The 20,484-nt window shown below is 36.6% G+C and overlaps 1 protein-coding gene and 1 pseudogene across 3 annotated transcripts in view; both read left to right on the forward strand.

The window, feature by feature from the left end:
• LOC149145104 (sugar transport protein 7-like) overlaps positions 1 to 18,225 on the forward strand; it is a 45,026-nt gene extending 26,801 nt beyond the window's left edge. For both annotated transcript variants that reach the window (XM_089448741.1, XM_089448742.1), the window contains exon 4: positions 18,091 to 18,225. In XM_089448741.1, the coding sequence (XP_089304867.1) occupies positions 18,091 to 18,099 (9 nt within the window). In that variant the 3' untranslated portion in view covers positions 18,100 to 18,225. The remainder of the gene's footprint in view (positions 1 to 18,090) is intronic.
• LOC149145105 (sugar transport protein 7 pseudogene) lies at positions 18,105 to 19,298 on the forward strand (annotated as a pseudogene). The gene is made up of 2 exons (XR_016265140.1): positions 18,105 to 18,416; positions 18,603 to 19,298. The product of XR_016265140.1 is annotated as a sugar transport protein 7 pseudogene (transcript).
• Positions 19,299 to 20,484: the final 1,186 nt, after the last annotated feature.

Below are 20,484 nucleotides of genomic sequence, written 5' to 3' on the forward strand. Positions count from 1 at the left end.
TCTAATGGGTGCTTTGTGTAGCCTTTTTGGTCAACTTGGAGACAAAATGGAAGGTCTTAATGAGCACTTGGCAGCCAAATTCGTGGGAGAACAAGCTAGAGGATTTGTAGGAAGGTGTCCCCCTCATTTATGGGCCCTTACCTCAAATTCTCCACCATCAGCTCGGAGTTCAAAGGCCACCAAATCAATCAGCTCAAGGGCAGCCAAGCAAGTCAAGTTGGACTGCTGTCAACTACAAGTCTTGGGCAGCCAAGTCCCTAAATTTTAGGAGGACTGTTGGGTCCTCAAATTGTATAAATAAGAAGGCTTAGGGCCTCATTTTGGTTAGCTAGTTGGTAGTGATTTTGTGTAGCTAGTTAGTCAATTTGGGGTTAGCTAGTTAGTCAATTTGGTTAGTCATGTTGTAGCTCGGTTTTTGCTCCTTGTAAGCCAGTTTTGGCATGTCATTAGACTCATGATTATTCAATAAAGACAGGCAGCTTTTGATCCAATTCTGAGTTTTTAAGAGAGCAATAGACCTCTTCCTCCTTGTAATGTTGTTTCTTTTTCCTTGCAGCACTTTATTTCCTCTGTTTTGTCATGCATTTAGAATTTCCAGCCTGCTGATTTGATTTGTTTTATGTGATTGAAGTAGGATTAGTTTATGGTTTAAGTGCTTCTAGTTGTTTTGAATTAGAGTAGGAGGATTAGTGTTCCTTTGAGCTCCAAGAAAAGGTTGAGAGAGCCTTCACTGCCATCTCTGTTTAGAGGTTGGGGGTGCAGTCTATACCAACCACCAAAAAGAAACGCAGTCTTTTACTTCCATGCAAGCTGCAACAGTTACTTTAGTCGTAGATCCATCCATGCACTTTGGTCTTGATCATTACTTCTTCATTCCACTTCCATGCACGAGTTTCTTTCACAAATTGCACTGTTGTTCATTGGTTCAAAATAGCACAGTTAACATAGGTTAAAGAGTTCTCGTGTTTGGTGACATTCATAGACAATTTGTTTCATCTACACTGCTCCACACCATTCCATTACCTTCCTCTTCTTGTCAACCACACCTAAAGCCACTCAACCGACCTCTGTTCAGCTCGTTTACCTTCCAGCTCTTCCATTACTCACGAAGCTCCATTTACTTAACCTTTCGTTGATCCCATCCTTCCAGCCATCAACCCACTACATGCACTCTTTCTCCATCTGACTTCTCTGCTCCTGAGCCATCACCAGTTCCCTCTCCATCTCACCTATCCTCCCATACCATTCCATCACTTCACCATCACCCAAAACACCCACGGTAGGACATCCTGTAGAAATTAATAGACTTCCTGTAGAAATTCCTGAGTTTCCTGTAGGATCCCCTGCAGACATCCTGTAGGAGCCCACACACTCGGTTGCTGAGCATCTGAACGTGAGGAACCTCTATGGACGGATGCTAAGGATCCCTGGGGACCTCTCCTAGCCTCCCCAACCTTTCCCAAGCTTTCCTTCCTTCTGCACCACCTCTGCACAACCAAACCCTAATAAGAACAAAATCACAATCACTCCAACCATTCAAGCAAAAACATAAAAACAATGTCCTTTTTCATGAAAGTAGTTTGAGTTCATGCATTTCACATAACTAGAGGTAATGGCATCATTATTAGACATCTGCACTCTCACTATTGCATCATAGAGATTAAACTAGTCAGATTAGGGTTTCCTAGGGTTTCCATGCTTTGGTTTGCTTTCAGTTCATTTTTGCCAAGTAGATTAGTTTTCTTTGAGCTAGCTTTTGTCCATCATTTAACAAGCTTCTTCTGAGAGCCTATAGAAGTTGGCTTGAGCCCTAGCGGACTTGTGCCAGCTGACCAAGTGACAGCTGCGACAAGAGCTAGTACTTGTGCATACAGCACCGTCGCTTCCAAGTTTGTTACGAACTACCAGGTTGATGAAATTAAAGAAGGGAGTTCCAGGAGTTGTAGCATTATTGCTACAATATTGGGGCTCACCAGGTGGTAGCCCTTTAGGCTCTCAAAACACATCCTTGTATGCCCATAGTAACTCTTCCAAGTATTGTTTCTATTTCTTAATACACCCCTTTAGGGATGCCTTACCTCTTACTAAATTTTCTACAGATTGATTTTCTCTAAAAAAAATAAACATACTTCTTGCTGGAACTGATCAATTTCTTGGCTTGGTTAGCACTTACTAGTGAAATTTTAGATTTTTCTTTTTCACATTGATGGTGAACAATTTTCCATCCTTCACGAGTTGATATTGTTTGCCTCTTTGCATGAATATTGCATCTCACATGTACATGTAGGGACTCCCTAAAAGCACGACTCTGCATACATCAAGGGGAACCACATCTAGTTCTACTTCATCAATAAAATGAACACTGATGGAAGTCTGTACAGTAAGCCCCATTGGACTGGACTAGTACCCCCCTATGTGGATGGAATGCCTTAAGCCCCAGTGCCATAGAAGCAAGCCTTAAGAGAGAATATCTTAGTCCATGCACTTTGATCCGTGTGAATACCGTAAGCTGTATAGAAAGAGGTGGAGTGAATACCGTGTGCTGCTGTAAAGACATAACTACTCTATACAAGTCTCGGAGAGTAAGAGCTCTTCGGAGAGTCATATTTTTTGTTTTGTTATCTTTAGCTATGAATCCTTATTTACCCATACTGGTGGATATGGGCTTGGATGATCATGAACTTCAATTTCTTGAACAAATTTGTTGCAATTATACTCGCATGCGATCTTGATTCAAACAAAGCATCAATATTGGCCTTCTTGACTTATATCTTTATATGAAAGAGTTTGGTCATTTATTTCTCGTCCTATTGCTGAAGGCTACTTAGATTCACCTCCTTCAAAATTTACGTATAGAGAATCTTCTCATCCACGTCTGATCTGCTTCAACTTGGTTGCTCAAAACAGTGGCCATGAGATTCTTCTTCTTATTGTCCTTGTTTTTGTTCTTCAGGTTAAGCTCTGGATGCAACTTCTAACACTTGTCCTCTGTATGGTTGTCAATATCACACTAATTGTAGTGGTTGATAGGATATTTTCACTGATGTGCAATGTATGTCATATTTTTATCTTTTCCCCTTTCTGCTTCTTCTTCCCCTCCTTAGAAGTGCCATGTTTCTCCTTTTATTTTGATCCACTTGCTTGTGCTTTCTTCAGGCCTATGTTCTCCAAGTACTGTGCATGTACATAAGCCTCACCCACTAATATTGGCTTGAAAAACATCACTTGCCACCATATATGGTAGTGTATACCCCCAAAATACTTGAGGAGTATATTTGGGTTCTTTGGGGAGATACCCAACAATATGACCATCTTTTTTAACTTTGTCATGTACTCCTACATGCTTTTCCTCGACTTTTTCCTGAAGTAGTGCCACCAAATCCACTGGTCCTCTACATACCCAATAGGGTAAAACTGTGACTTAATGAGAGTTTAAAATTCCTCCCACTTAGTCATTGGAGGATCTCCCTCCAACCTCAAGGTCTCTGTGTGGTTTTCCCACCAAGCCAAGGCATGCCCCTCTAATTTCAGTCGCACAAATAAAATCACATGTTCTTCCTCAATGTTATGGACACTAAAATACACTTCTAGTTGTTGCAACCGGTGATATAGCTTCAGAGCATTTATCTCATTGTGGTATAACTTGATATCAACCTTCGCTTCCGTTTTGAACAGGGACTGTGAAGGATTCACGATACTCGAACTAAGTTGATCTTTTTTAGGTCCTTTCTTTGACTGGTTCTATATTTCTTCCTCATCTCCTGATCCCCCCTCTGATTTTTCCTCTGCATTAGAAAACTCATCTTCTCCAAATATCCTAAAATTATTGGTCAGGGTTGCCATGAGGATATTTACATTATGATTTATATCCACTACTTGTTGTTCCAGTCACAAAAACCTCTCCTCTGCAAGATCGTGCGGGTTATTCATAGATTTGTCGGCCACGATTATGCTTTTACAACTTTTGGCCCAAATAATATAGATCCCTTGCAAATCTCCATGATATACCTAGAGAAAATCTAGTTCTGATACCAATATGATCTGTAAACTATCGTGGATATTCCACTAGACAATTTGTCATAACAAATCGTAAAAATCTAGAATCTACACTATTACAATTTAATTTCTCTTTATATATGTGTGTGTATGTGTGTAGATAGAGAGAGAGAGAGAGAGAGAGAGAGAGAGAGAGAGATTAGTATTAATAACATATGCATGCGAATTAAAATCATGCCGAAAATTAGAGAACAACGAAATAAATCTCACACACATATTTGACACAAGATATGACCTGTGAAACCCTTTTGGGAGAAAAATCCAACTAGAAGGTCAAGCTTCTTTACTCTCTTTCTCTTAGTAGAAAATGTCTGTGAGTACAAAGAAGTATGGCCTATGGCCTATGGGCTAATACAGTACACAAGTCCTATCTACGTGCTCTATCTCCTTTCCCTCTCAGCTAGTTTTACTCAACTATGGAAAAAATGCACTCGAAAGAATGGAACCTCTTTTCTTTGTAGTGTCCCAGTTATAACACAACCCAATAGCCTAGTAGTGGCCAAGGTTTGAATACCTAAACTATTAAATAGAGTTACAATATATACTCGTCTAGAGTCTTCTACATTATAATCAAGCGACTGGCCCCTTTTTCATGAATAATGCGGGCTGATGTGGCATCCTCTCTAATTATGGTGGTGAAAACAGGAAGGTCAACTTCTGAGTGGCATAACTTTTGCATACATACTCGATTGATGTGATTATTTCATTGTTGCAAATGTCTCTTTGTGTAGAATATGAGAAAAAGGTGTGGGTCTAAGTTGGAAAAGTTTTACCCCCAAAAAATGTCGTCTGATGCCTCAAACCACTGCTAGTAGTTTTCATACCCCAATTTGACCAACTGGGCCCCGTTGGTAAAAAGGGTCCTATGAGCTAATTTCACCACTTTTTCCACTCTAAAAGAATCAATAAGGATGAAAAACAATGTAATGATCCAATCTAGATTATAATATTTGAAGAAACTCATGGGAAAAATCAAAGAGTTTCAAAATAATTTTACAACTCAATAACCCCAAAATTAAAATCAATACACCTTCTCTTATTGTCATAAAAAAAATTTCCACCATTGAGATCACAACTATGCTTAGCTGCTTAATTTACAAGAGCAAGATAAACAACATGGATGACAAGAGGCTCTCCAAAATTTCTTTAAAATCTAGTCAAAATTACCAATAGCTCAAGGAGTATCGTATAAGGATACTAAATCTCCCCTAAATCATTAGGGAATGTAAGAAGATGTCATTTTGTACAATACCAATAATATTAAAAATATTATTATATCTAATTGAAGAAAATCTATTATGCTAGAAAATATTAGAGGATTAAATAAAATTAAGATAATACAAAGAGGTAGTGGTGTAGGGGCACCAATCAAAGTTTTACTTGGACTTATAGGAAATCAAAATAATATTTACTAGAGGAGTTGGTTGCTCAATTTTCTCATTCCGTTTTGTGTATATTATAAGGAATAAAATTGAGTTTTCCATGTAATACGATCATTTTTGTTAATTAGTTTGAAAAGGCTCAAAGAATTCGATCTTAAGCCAAAATTGGTCCATTCGATCCAATTTCCATGGATATGATCAAACCCGAGTATGTGTTTATGTTAGATTTGAGTGTTAATGAAGGTCGTATTTTTTGTCATTAACATTTGCAGGGTGACCTATGTTTCTTATCTAATTCTCGTAATCCACTGTGTGAAATTATTGTTCTCTATGTTTTATTACCTACAGTGGCATGATAAGAATCCCTAATTTCCTATGTTAATTGAATCGAGGTATGTTGGAATAAGTTTGTGAGATCTAATGAGAATTGAACAAATTCCTTTCCAGAGATTATCCTGAGTGTTGTTGTTTTTGTTTTCTTTCTTGGTGTAAGTGAGTTAAAGGCATTTTTAAGTCTCCAGAGGAACCTCTGTAGAAAATAAATCTTATTTCCTACTCATAGATTTGGAGATTTTTTCCTTTGATTTTATAAGTGTAGAACTATGTGAAGAAACCATCAAAGGTTGATTCAAAAAAATTTTAGTATGCCCCACTATTTAATGGAGGACTATTCACATTCATTGTCAGATTAGAATCTCAAAGGAGATTCACAGGAGGAGATTTTAAGTCATTTCTTAATGGAGGCCGAGACAGACCCAATCCAGATAATTGTTGTAAATTGAATCTCCATCTCGGGGCCTTAAAAAGGGTGAGACCCGTTAGTTGATAGGGCAAGAACCATAATTAATTTTTGTTGATTGAAATATCTGTCTCGGATATCGATCTCAGGAAATTTTAAAGGTTGCAAGGGTGGTCTCGTTAGGAAAGGCCAAGACCAAGATTTGAGACCGTGGACATAAGACTGGGTCATATGCTTGTCCCACCAAATCTAGGGCTGGCACCGAAGCTGCCAATCGAAATATAATTAAGGCCTATAATTTGGGCGTTTTAGACTCAATCTGAAGGAATAAGACTAAGGAGCCAACGTTGGGTTTAACGATTAAAACAAGGAAATACATATAACTTATAATATTGGCTTGCATCAAGTAGTCAAATCTAACATAGAAAATCAAAAGTATATCTCAGGTTTGACTAGGGCAAAGAAGTGGATCAATATTGCTAAAATAATAATAAACTCTCACAAGTTGCATAATGAAAATGAACATTGTAAAATTTTCAAAACATCTTGAGATGAAAGAATATTTCCTCTTTGTGATATTAAGAGGGTTGAAGATGAGAGGGATTCTCTTTTGAAGTGTCAAAATTTCAAAATATGTGTCATAATATTAACCTTCATAATCTTATAAGTCATCAACATTACAGTGATATTAAGACCATTTTCTCAATATTTTTCATGCATGAGATTTTTTTAGAAAGTCCAAATAATTTCTTTAAATCTTTTTAAAAATTTTATAAACCTATTATTTTAATAGATGTTAACCATCATTATTAAAATATTTAATTTTTTTTTAAGAAAATATTTTAATATATCTTTTTGGTAAGTTATAAGCCTTTGTAATACACTTGTTGTACAAAAATTAGATGCAGGGGAGCTCTGAGGCCCGACTGAGAGTCAAGAAAGTGAAAAACTAGGAGGAAACATAACCCCAAAAGGAGAAACTATATGTTCTCCTAGAATATATTTGCATCATTACATACAAAATCAAAAGGGAAAGGAACCTAAAAAGCACTAAGAAACTATGTGGTGGCTACATAAAAAACTACCTTGATAGTCGTGCTTTACCTAGATAGTGCTCTCGAGGTTCAAGTTCCTAGAAAACTAGGTAGGGCTCATAATAGTATTTGTCATTAGGAAGGAGGTTCCCCATGGAAGCAGGTTGATCAAACATCACTAGTTGGATTGTTTGTTGAGGAGGTGGTGCAACACTGTGGCTATTGACATGGCCACCTTTACTGCTTTTTATGCAACCAACTCACAAAATAGAAGAAGAGATAGCTCAACGACTTCAAAATTAGCCTCTTTGAGGGGGAAACCTCCTTTAAATTACACAAATGAACAATTCTTGGATGATTCAAATGACAAAACCTCCTTTCTATATATAGGAGTCTAATGGGTCACAATATAATTAGAGCTGACATAACAATAATAATGTAAGGGAACAACAAGAACAATAGTGGGCTTCTATGGGGCATAATAATAACAATATGGGGACTACATGGGTACAACAATAATAATAAGGGGGCTACACTGACAATAAAAATGAGGGAATACACTAGTATTATAGGGACCTAACATGCCCCTCTCCTTCCAAAAAAGTGTTTTCCTCAACGCTTGAGTAGTTCTGGATATTTCTGTATAAAATTCTCATCCTCCCAAGTGGAATCTTCCATGGGTAAGTTCTTCCACTTGATGAGATACTCTGAAATTGATCGATTTCGTAGTTGTCATGTTCTTGTTTCCGAGACTACTTCAGGTTCCAATATGAGTTTTCCTTCCTCATCAAGTTTTGGAAATATTGTTTGAATTGGGAGCTTGTCACCCATAATCTTCTTTAAGTATGAAACATGGAAAACTAGGTGCACTCGGGAAGATGTAGGCAGATCCAATTTATATGTCATAGTACCAATATTTTGCAACACCTTGTAAGGACCATAATACTTTGGTGATAATTTATTATCCTTCTTAGCTTTCTTGAGGGACATTTGTTTGTATGGTTGTAGCTGTAAAAATACCCAGCCACCTACATCAAAATTTCTTTCACTACGATGTTTATCTACATGTTGTTTTATTCTATTTTGCGCCAAAGTGAGGTTATCCTTTAAGAGTTGGAGAACTTGTTGTAGATGATCAATGCGATATTCCATTTCTTGAACCTTAGAATGATTGTCCAAGACTTTTTGGAGGTCTGGAGAAATAGATGATTTGGATGTTTGAACCTCTAGTGAACATAATTGTGCAATTACGCCCCGTTGTTATTTCTTTAGAATATTTTTCATTCCATTATATTTGATTATCTTTCCTGGTTTCCCTATGATATCCCTTAATTCAACTTCCTTTCATTCCCAAAAAAAATCAAGAAAAGTTCTTGAAAATCAAAATCTCTCGTACCCAAATATTGTAACCATTGGACTCCTAGTACAACATCAACACCACCCATTGGAATGGAAAGCATTGAACTATTCAATACAAATTCTCCCATGGATAGCTTAATATTATGGAACTTTCGAGAGAAAAATATGGTTCCTCCATTTGAAACCATCACTTGACACTATGATGCTGGATATAGGAAGAAATTCAATTCCTTGGCTATCTTACAATGAATAAAATAATGGGTACTACCCAAATCAATCAACACTATTACCTTTTTCTTCTTGATATATCCTTTTATCTTGAAAGTTTGAGGAGTGTTAATTCTTGCCAATGCATTACAAGATATGGTCAGATTCATTTCTTCTTTCTCTAGGGTTGGTTCCTAGTCTATATTCTCTTCTTTTGACATTTCTTGTTCCTTTTCTTCCTCCCCTTCACAATCTATGTAAATTAATTTATTCTCCGCACACTTATGACCTTTAGTGTATTTTCTATCACAATTGTAACAGATCCCTTTTGTTCTTTTTTCTTCCAATTTTTGTGGTGTCAACCTTATAGGTTGTGGAAGGCTAGGAGAAAAAACACTTCCATCTTTATAGTTGTGAGTGGTAGGCTTCCTTGTTGCCATAATTTTTCTTTCAATTTTTCTTGCCAATCTGAATGCCTTCTCCAATGAATCAGGTTCCCAAAGGAGAACCTCATGTTGGATGTAATCCTTTAAAGTCTCTATGAAGACATCAATCTTATGCTCCTCTGGAATATCATTTACCCTTATATTCAATTTTTAGAAGTCTTCAATGTGCTCCACCATTGAACCCTTTTGTTTGAGATTTATAAATTGGCTAAAGAAGGTGTTGCTCTTTGTATCCTCATAATGTGCTATCATTTACTCTGTAAAAATTGACCAGGTGATAATTTATTTACGAGAGCAAAGGCATCGATACCATACAAACTGATTGGGTTCTTAATATAAAGTTGCAATGCGCACCTCTTATGTGTTTTGCACATTATGGAGATCAAAATATTGCTCCATCTAAAGTATCCATGTTACGGGATCCTTGCCATCAAAATTCCTCATATCGATCTTTGGAATATGGTGGGTCTTCAATCCAACATTAGAGTCTATGAAATCATGATTAACATTTCTTTTGTCCTCATCATGAGTTTCCTCTACTACCTTTTCACCATTAGGAAGGATTTCTTGTAGCAACTTTGTCAAAACTTCCTTCAAACCTTCCAAGTCTTCTTTTAAACCATTATTCAAATATTACATGTTGTCTTTCATTTTTGCTTCTATGCCATCCTTCAAACCGTCCATGTATGATTTTAAACTATTCTTCAAACCATCCATATTAGCTTCCATTTCATTTTTGGTTACTCTTTGTGAGTTCAAAATTTGTTACCCCTGGTCTCGTAATTTTCATATATCATGTTGGATTTCTTCTTCTTCTTCATGTGTCATAGTAGAAATTTCTGTTTTCTTACTAGGTGTTTCCATTTTTTTTTCCAGGCATTTCGAAATCAAACAATGATATATATATTCTTCACTATGCCCTTTGAATCACTTCAAACTGATTTTTCAAACAAAAGTTATGCAAATTTAAAAAAAAAAATGATACACACCTTTTTCTTCATTTTAGGAGATCGATCTTGAAACAATTGTAAATTTATAATTTCGCATCTCCAAGTTTTGAATTTTCTTCCTATGGTATCTCTTTGAGTCTTCTTTCCAACCCCACAAGTATTATTGAGATTGTATTCTTCGAGAAAGAGCTATGCGAAATCTCCCATGATGACCTAATTATGGACTACTTTAGTAGAGCGAAGTTGTACGAGATACCACGTGTCACTGTTTCAACCTTCAACCCTGCAATTGCTACAAGAAAAACTACAGTCCGTGCACTTTCAACCAATTCTTACATAATTCAAATGCGATGCCTGAAACAAAAGTTATGACGATTTTCTCTATGTCACCTGTTTGAGACAAAATTCTGGAGCCTGCCAAAACCCTAACTTCCTCAGAACATATCTCTGAAAATATAGCGAACCAATATCTGAATTTTTTACACGAATCTCTCTAATATTTCGGATCCACGTGGTAAAAAAATTCGGCTTTTGAAGTCTTGTATAAAAAACTTTATAGTGAAAATTCCAAGATGGCCCGTTTGAAGAAGCAAAACCCTAGAATCCAAAGCTTTGATACCAAATATTATGCAACCAACTCACAAAATAGAAGAAAATATAGATCAACGACTTCAAAATTAGCCTCTTTGAGGGTGAAAACTCCTTTACATTACACAATGGAACAATTCTTGGATGATTCAAATGACAAAACCTCCTTTCTATATAGGAGTCTAAGGGGTCACAATATAATCAGAGCCGACATAACAATAATAATGTAAGGGCACAACAATAACAATAGTGGGCTTCTACGAGGCACAATAATAACAATATGGGGACTACATGGTTACAACAACAAAAATAAGGGGGCTACACTGATAATACCAATGTGTGATACACTAGTATTATAGGGACCTAACAAAAAAAGATCTTCAAATATTTAAAGGCCACGATGGACTTTGGTTTATGGTAGCTCAGAGGTGAGAATTTTTCCTTAACTACATACATAGATGTTGATTGGGCTACAGTGTAGATGATCATAAGAGCTCAAGTGATGGTGCTTTCTTTCTAGGATATCATTTGGTAGCATGGTTAAGTAAAAAGGAAGCATTAATTTCAATGTCCACAACTAAATCTGAGTACATAATAACTGTTGGGTGTTCCACTCAGACTTTGTGAATGAAGCAAACATTGCAAGACAAGAAGGTAACGTATGATGCACTAATTCTCATTGTGTGATAATACCAGTGTTATAAGCATGTCCAAGAATCTCGTTCTTCATTCAAAAACCAAGAATATACCCATAAAGTACCATTTTCTTAGAGAACAAGTGGTTGATCAAATTGTAAGGTTGGAGTATATATAAATAAAGGAAAAAATAGCTAATATATTCATCAAGCCTTTTTTATGAGAGCCATTTGAGTATTTGAGGAAAAGTTGATAGTGATGACTCCCTCATCTCTTCCATAATTTCCTTAGAAAGGAACAAAAGCGACTATCCACTTCTATCAAGAATAATTGTCTACTAGGATGTCAAAGAGAACAAAAGTGAATAAACTTAGGAGGAACTAAAAGATCAATAGGAGAAACACGTGTTCAGGTGAAGAATTTGGATCTTGAAATAGTCATTGGTGTACATTAGCATAAAATTGAATTAGTATAGAAATATAAGACTTCATTTTAGAAACAAAGGACAAATAATAAAGATATATACCTTTCTACAGAAAATGCAATTTGAGCCACACCTGTTTTCTATTGATGCTAAAGGGGGAGAATAAAAAGATAGAATGAGAGAGTGAGCATACAGTAGCCTAATAGCCTACCAAGGGGAGTTGATAGGGGAAGTCAAGTCCAAAGCCATCAATGACTAGCAATGTCTAGTGATGTTCCCATCAATGCCAAAGGGGGAGACTGTTGAGTATATGTTGTCATTGATGAAAAATTCAAGGGGAGATTGTTGAATGCGATAGTAGGTTTCTAATTTTATTTTTTCATTGATATATTTGATGTCATTATTTCTCTAAATTTTGGTTTCCTAGTTTGATTCCTAAGTGTCAATAGTGTAGCTTGAGTAGCATATCTTTGCAAGAACTTTGTCTATAGGTTCTTATTCCAGTTGAGTCTGAAAGATGTATGGTTAGCTAACTTGTTCAAAGTCATTTCCAATGGTATATGGAACTTTTCCTAACTCCCATAGACTGAAAAGAAATTTGGGTTTGAAGTGGATTGGCCAAAATGGGTGATAAAAGGAAAAAGTGCGCCATCAGATCAAACTTCTTGGGTAGATTGACGACAAGAGGGGACCCAAGTCTGTATTAAAGTTAATAGGGATGTAAATCATTGTGGAAACCATCATGGTTTATCAACCAACTAAGTGGCAGCATGCAATTGGTTACACAACCCCCCTCCCTTGTTTTATCCCAAATGAAGGAAGGGCTCCCTCGTGATACTAGTGGTTTCTTAAGGGAATGCAACACACTATCCCATCATTGGATCGACACCAAAAACCCAAATCACAAGCTCAGGAGATAGTGCCAACAACTAGTAGGTAGTGAACCAACAAGTTGTTGGTCACAATTCCTTGTCACAAGGAGCTTGACGATAAGCACCCAAGCATCCATCATACTGCTAGTTGAGACCTTATTTGCACACAACAATGAAGTATACTAACAGGTAGTGGAACAACAAGCCATTGGTCACTGTGCCCAATCACAAGGATCCTAGTGGAAAGCACCTAGGCATGTATCGAACCATTTGTTAAGATTTCTATTTGCATACAACAAAGAAATGACTAGTGAGACAATGGCTAGCACACGTGACAAGTTGGTGGCACATTTTACAAGGATGACAAGTTGCATGACATGGCTGCCACAGTGGAACATATATGAAAAGTAGATGTCATGGCAGGATGTGTGGGTGATATGTGACAAGTAAATTCAACATTTTTTATCAGACAAATTGATAGTTGGTAAGTGACACATGGTAGGAAAGCATGAACAAGTGGACACATGGTAGGCACTTAATGAAAACAATAGATGGTGTGTCAGTACTGATGGTAGGTGATGTGGTAGTGGACCCTATATCAGAGTCTCGACCTCAGAGTTTCATGTTTGGAGTATTGGAAGGTGTTCCCAATATCTGAGAATCAAGAAGCTTAAGCTTATGGCCATAACTCTCGGTCACATAGGGCTTAATAATAAAGTGCTCAAGATCTCATTGTCAAGGGACTTTGATCTTAGTGTTTATGTTTGGAGCTTGATGTTGAAAATATCTTCGAACTTCGAGATTCAAGAAGAGCTTAACCCAGTGGTCACAACCTTGTTCATGAAGGGTTAGCAATGAAGCGCTTCAGAGCTCATTGTCTCGAGAATTCAACCTTAGAGTTGTGTGTTTTGAGTTTAGTGTTAAATGGATCTCTGTCCTTCGAGATCTAAGAAGAGTTATTTAATGACCATGGTCACTCCTTTTGGTCATGAAGGGTTTAACAATAGATACCTATGGGTCTATTATCTTGAAAATGTGGTCTTGGGATCTCGGCCTTAGACTCTAGTGTATCAGCATTGAACCTCATCCTAGACCTTCGGGATGTGAGAGTGTCATTTAAGCTACAATGGTTAGAACTGGTCACATGGGGTCGATCATTAAAGCACTCAAGGCAATGACAACTAATGTTTTAGGTGTCAAAGTTATTAAAACAAATTTAGGTTGAAACCATTTGAGATATGGAGCCTTGCATCTATAAAAGAAAAAAAATGATGTCAGATCGAGCTATTTGCATGCAAATTAATAATGTAACTATCGTGGACGAGTAGAACAACTAATTCAACTCATGATACCATGGGTGAAAACCATGGATCAATACACCTGATAATAGATGCAATAAAGTATAAATACAAAATCTAAATGCTTGAACAAATTGGTTAGCTAATGCATATGAGAATCCAAGAACTAATCTAAAGTGCAATCAATTTGCAGTTGAGCCAAGAGCAAAAGAGAGCATAAGAAGATAATGAAATAACACAAGATCTAAATGTCAAATCAAGTGGATCTGTGAGAGAGAAGTGTAGTATAGAGGTGCAAATGTAGATTCATTGAGTTTTGTAGTTGTTACGTAAAGGATAAAATGTAGATCTAAGGAAGTTAGGAGCCAATGATTACATATCTAAGACAATGGGTGTTGAAATATATACTAAACAAAGGATGAAGGTGAACAATATCAGAGCTATAGAGCTGTTGTGAAAAGCAATGTTTGGAGAGCCTGCAAAGAATTGATGCCTAGAGAAGATATGAGAATATAATTTGTTGTTAGTATGATTCTATGATAAAAGTGCCATAGATCTGAGTCTTAAAATTTATGAGAGAGGGATTTGAGTGGCTAAAGCAAGTGGGTGCTTGCAAAGAAAAGGGGGTTGATGTCTCTTGTAGGCTGGTGCTGACAAAATCTAATGTAAACCACAATTGGTACTTGCATTTACATTGAAAATTAAAATAAGATTTGTGATTTTCCCCTGTATGGGTCTCCATGTAATATCCTGAGTTCAAGCTTGATATGATTTGTGCACTATTGTATTGTTGAATGTGTTTGATTGGCAAAATATTTAATTTCTTTTATAAAACACTGATTCAAACCCTCTCAATATTTCCCTGTTTTCCAACACTTACTGAATGAAATCACTGAAAGTAAAGAAAAATAATCAATTACAATTAATACTCTTAAATATAAGATTTAAGTGAATGATTCACTCTATATAGATAACCTAAAAAGCCATACCTCCTATAGAAAAAAACTACCGTTTTCGTATTTAAATTTTAAATATATATATATACATATTACTATTCACCAAATTGGTGTATGAGACCCCCTTGTTTGTGGGACAAGGGACCCACCTTTTAAATATATATATACATATTACTATTCACCAAATTGGTGTATGAGACCCCCTTGTTTGTGGGCCAACACCAAATTGGTGTATGAGACCTCCTTGTTTGTGGGACAAGGGACCCACCTTCCTTGTTTGTGGGACAAGGGACCCACCTTTTAAATATATATATACATATTACTATTCACCAAATTGGTGTATGAGACCCCCTTGTTTGTGGGCCAACACCAAATTGGTGTATGAGACCTCCTTGTTTGTGGGACAAGGGACCCACCTTTGCCCATCGATTTGATTGCTAAGCCTACAAAGACATACATACTCTACCCCCCTTTGATTTTGAACCCGTGACATCGTAGGAGGAAACACATGCTCTTAACCATTAAGCCCACTCATGTTGTATAATTTCACACTTCTAAATTAGAAATGGTACTTAATTAGTTTACTATTTAATTATATATATAATTTTAAATGGTGAAATTTGAGGCTACCAGTTTAATATATATATATATATATATATATATATATGAACTATTATTTTAGTAAAGAGCTTTCCAAATTTTAATTTAATTATCTATAATTATTAAAATATTTTAGAATACTCATAGTATTATACAAAAATTAATGGTTGAGATTAATTATGTCATTTTTATTGTTTTAACTAAATTGATTAATTAAAAAAATGTCATATGTACAAGTGTCATTTGAAGTGAGTTACCATTTTTTGGGTATGCACTATTGATAAGCCATGGTATTGACCCATAATATTGTAACAAAACATATTTACAAACAAATTAGGAATCTCCATAATAAAGCGATAATAAAGTAAGGGTAAATCTCCATAATTAAAAATTGTGTCCCATATTCCTTTAAATGTGTATATGTTTAATTTGTATATTAATTTTTTTAATTAATATTGATTTAAAATAAAGTTATAATTTAGTTCAATTTTATGATTATTTTAATTTTAACAATATGAAATGTATTATAAAGTAAATATTTTGATGCGATAAGAATTATTAAACTATTTTAATTTTTGAAATTTTTTTAGCCAAAATTTAATAAACTATATTTTTCACTATATAAATAGATTTAAAACTTAAAAAACTCTTATAAAACTTAAATTATGAAAATTTAAAAACTCAAAATGTAATTCCAACTAAATTCGACTCAAATGTATATCCGAAAAAAACTTCAAAACGTAGTACAAGCCGACTACAGCTATCTGCATATCTTGAAATGAAGCCCAATCAAAAAGTTTGGGAACAGGTGAACCTCAGTAATTCCGTGACTACAAGTTCGGGGAATAATTGACATCACTATGGCAGCCGTACATGACTTTTTGCACAGGTCATTCTCTATGAAAACATACTTTACACAAAAAGCTTTCTGGTTGGTTACATCAGATATTGTGTGAATTCATGTGTTTTTTAATTCCCGGGAAAGAAAGCATGACTCGTGGGCGCTGGTAAAGTTAGTGACCACCACCTTCACCTTAGAGTTCAAATCAAATCAAAACCCAAATCCTGCATTTGTGCGATACAGGCCATACACCCTCTGCGAACGTCTCCAGCCGTCAGTTTTCTGAAAATATCCACGCCCATGTCGGGGATTTGGAAAAGGTTCACACTGCCGACGAAAGTGATCGAACGTCAGCAACCAGTCGATTAAATATCGATATTATATAACTCCGTCACGATTTATATTCCAGCTTTTTGAGTGGATGAAAATTGGTTAAACCCACCTCCATCTCTACCTTCATTTTCATTTTCAGTAGAGGATGGCAGGGGGTTGTGTAGACGCACCGGGAGTATCACACGAAAGAGCACAGCAATACCAGGGCCGAGTAACGTTCTATGTTGTTTTTGCATGCATGGTTGCTGCGATTGGGGGCTCCATCTTTGGCTATGATATCGGTATATCAGGTATGTATGTTCGAGGTATATCCAGTACACTTATGTATGTATTATGGTGTAAAAGTTATTTCTGGAAAAAAAAACTGTGTTAGGAAGAGGTGGGTGAACTTCTCCCATCATCAGGTACAAGAAACTGTGTGAACTTCTCCCATCATCAGGTACAAGAAACTGTGTGATGAAGAGGTGGGTGAACTTCTCCATCATCAGGTACAAGAAGTAACAAAACATAAAACTTTTCCAATCATTTCTCATCATTAGGAACAAGAAGCATCTCTCATCATCACGGACAAGAAGTAATAAACATAGTTCTCTCATCAAAAACCAATAAACACAGATTAACACTATGTTTATTGTTTCTTGTTCTTGATAATGGGTGCGTTCATCTGAAATGTTAAAAGTTCCACTTTTTCATCCCACAGTTTTCTCAAAAAAATCGCTTCTTTTCAATTTCAGTTTAGAGTTAATGACAAGAAGTAATAAACATAGAATTTCTCTTATCAAAAACCAATAAACCTAGATTAACACAACATAGGTTAACAATATATTTATTGTTTCTTGCTCTTGATAATGGGTGCCTTCATCTGAAATGTTAGAAGTTTCACCTTTTCATCACACAGTTTTATTCAAAAATCGCTTCTTTTCAATTTCAGTTTATAGTTAATGACCAGAAGTAATAAACATAAAATTTCTCTCAACAAAAACCAATAAACATAGATTAACACTATTTCTATCGTTTCTTGTTCTTGATAATGGGTGCGTTCATCTAAAATGTTAGAAGTTTCACCTTTTCATCGCACAGTTTTCTCCAAAAAATTCGCTTCTTTAAAATTTCAGTTTATAGGTTCAGTGCGTACAGATCACTATTAGATTACCATGATAATAGGTAGGTTCATTGGAAATATCAGACATTTCACCTCTTCATCCCATAGTTTTCTCCCAGAAATTGCTTCTAGTTTTCAGTTTCAGTTGCTTCTGGTTTTCAGTTTCAGTTTATAGTTTGTGTACAGATTGCCATGACTCGATTAGAGGATAACGCTTAATGGAGTTGCAGCCGAGGGCTGAATTATGAATTATGTTTTGAATTTTAGGTGGAGTGACATCCATGGACGATTTTCTCCAGAAATTCTTCCCCGCAGTGTACCACACGAAGCATTATGAAAATGACCATGATAGCGATTACTGCAAATACAACAACCAAGGCCTGGCTATGTTCACCTCATCCCTCTACATTGCAGGTCTGATTGCTTCGGTGGGCGCGTCTCACGTAACGAGGAGATATGGGCGCAAGGCCAGTATTGTAAGCGGAGGCATCTGTTTTCTTGTGGGTGCAGCTCTCAACGCCGGCGCCATCAGCTTAGGCATGCTCATTATTGGGCGCATAATGCTTGGAGTGGGAATAGGCTTCGCAAATCAGGTTGGCTTGTATGGGTTGTGGGCTCAATGATTTCGAAAGAGTTTCTCCAAGATATATTGATAAAAGCACGCATTACTAAAGCTTTAGACATTTGGCTTTGAATTGGAGTGATTTGAGTTACAGAGTTTTTTGTTTAGATATGAATGCCTTGGGTTTACAGAGCTTTTTGTTTGAATTTGTGTCAAGGCTGTTCCTCTGTACCTCTCAGAGTTAGCTCCACCAAAATTCCGCGGAGGGCTTAATATAATGTTCCAGTTGGCCACAACACTCGGGATCTTCACAGCAAATATGGTTAATTATGGGACTCAGCACATAAAAACTTGGGGATGGCGTCTCTCTCTGGGCTTGGCTGCAGGTCCTGCACTTTTGATGACCGTTGGAGGGATGTTCCTTCCTGATACCCCCAACAGTCTGATAGAACGTGGTCATCTGGAGAAAGGCAGAGCTGTCCTGGAGAAGATCAGGGGCACTAGGAATGTAGAAGCAGAGTATGAGGATATGGTCGATGCAGCCGCACTGGCTAAATCCATCAGGCATCCATTCAGGAATATTTTAGAGAGGAGGAATCGGCCACAGCTTGTGATGGCCATCTGTATGCCCATGTTTCAGATTTTGACTGGAATCAATTCAATATTGTTCTATGCCCCTGTCCTTTTCGGCAGTTTGGGCTTTGGTGCAAATGCTTCCCTCTACTCGTCTGTCATGACTGGAGCTGTTCTTGTAGCTTCAACCCTTGTATCTATTGCCACTGTTGACAGGTGGGGGCGCAGAGCCCTGCTACTTAGTGGGGGTATTCAGATGATAGTCTGTAAGGTAAGACTAAAACGCACAGAGGTAGTCTCTGTTCTGTTTTTCACAGCATTTCATGTTTCCTGTTTTTAAGAATGACAATATATATCTTAGACCTGGTAATTGAGCTGCCAAAGCTCAAGAATCATGACCCATGTTCTAACCATGGATTGGGAGGTCCCCAACAGACAGGGAATACCAGTTCCTATCCATTTTCTGAGATTTCCTGTTCCTCAAATCTAGAAACCGAATGGAAGTGATGATCTCTTATCGATTATTAGGGTCAGAAAAGTTTTAAACCATGGGAATTGCATTGGTCTCTTACTTTTACACCAGCTAAACAAAGCCCCAGATAACATGCTTTCTTTTTTATTTGAGTTTTCTGCAACCATGGTAGCTCTCGATGCCCGAGTCCTTTTGTGACCTGTCTCGCTTACATTTTCAGAGCTGAATAGGAAACCAGAGTTCTTGCCTGCAGAAGCTGCGTTAGGTGAGAACGGAGCTTGAACAAACATGCTTCAATTATCTTGATGAATGCCTTTATTCACCATAGAAGTCCCTATTACTTCTGAAATGGAATTGTTACAGAAATTCCTGTTAATTTATGGAAAAAACTTGGATATAAATTCTCCAATTAAATTAGAAATTTACTTAGCCAGCGTGATTCAAAATTGGGGGGAGGCATTACATTGTGCCAACCACAGATATGGGATATTTAAAATTGGGTGGAGGGGATAATATCGATGTAGGATTTAAAATTGGGTGGAGGGGATAATATCTCATTGTATCAGCAACCACTCAGATGTCCAAAATGAGATGAATTGTAAGTTTGTAACCCCATCTTCTAAATAGCTTGGAAAGAGAGATTTTATAATCAGTCCAAATCCGAGTCCAAAATGAGATGAATTGTAAGTTTGTAACCCCATCTTCTAAGTAGCTTGGAAGGAGAGATTTTATAGTCAGTCCAAGTTGCAACAAGACACCCGAATCTGTTTCTCGAGTTTTTAAATTTAAATCCCTTCTTTAATCTAGGAAACTGACTGCACTGCAAAAACGAAGTTGACCATATTTTCATTTGATCCCGAAAGAATTAGTAGCAGATTATAGAGATTTGAATTAGTCTTTCTTGCTTTTGACATGCTTGAAAACAAGAAGCAACAAAATTAAAAAAGGCCCGTCGTCTCTCAGTTTTGCTCTTACCTGACATGATATCATTAGAATACAACCACCGAAAAACAAGGGTCTATGGCTCCACCTGTCAACAGTTGCAATTGATACC

This window comes from Pinus tabuliformis, chromosome X (genome assembly GCF_031772625.1).
Source record: "Pinus tabuliformis cultivar Carrire ecotype Pingquan chromosome X, CPIR1, whole genome shotgun sequence".
Taxonomy (NCBI): domain Eukaryota; kingdom Viridiplantae; phylum Streptophyta; class Pinopsida; order Pinales; family Pinaceae; genus Pinus; species Pinus tabuliformis.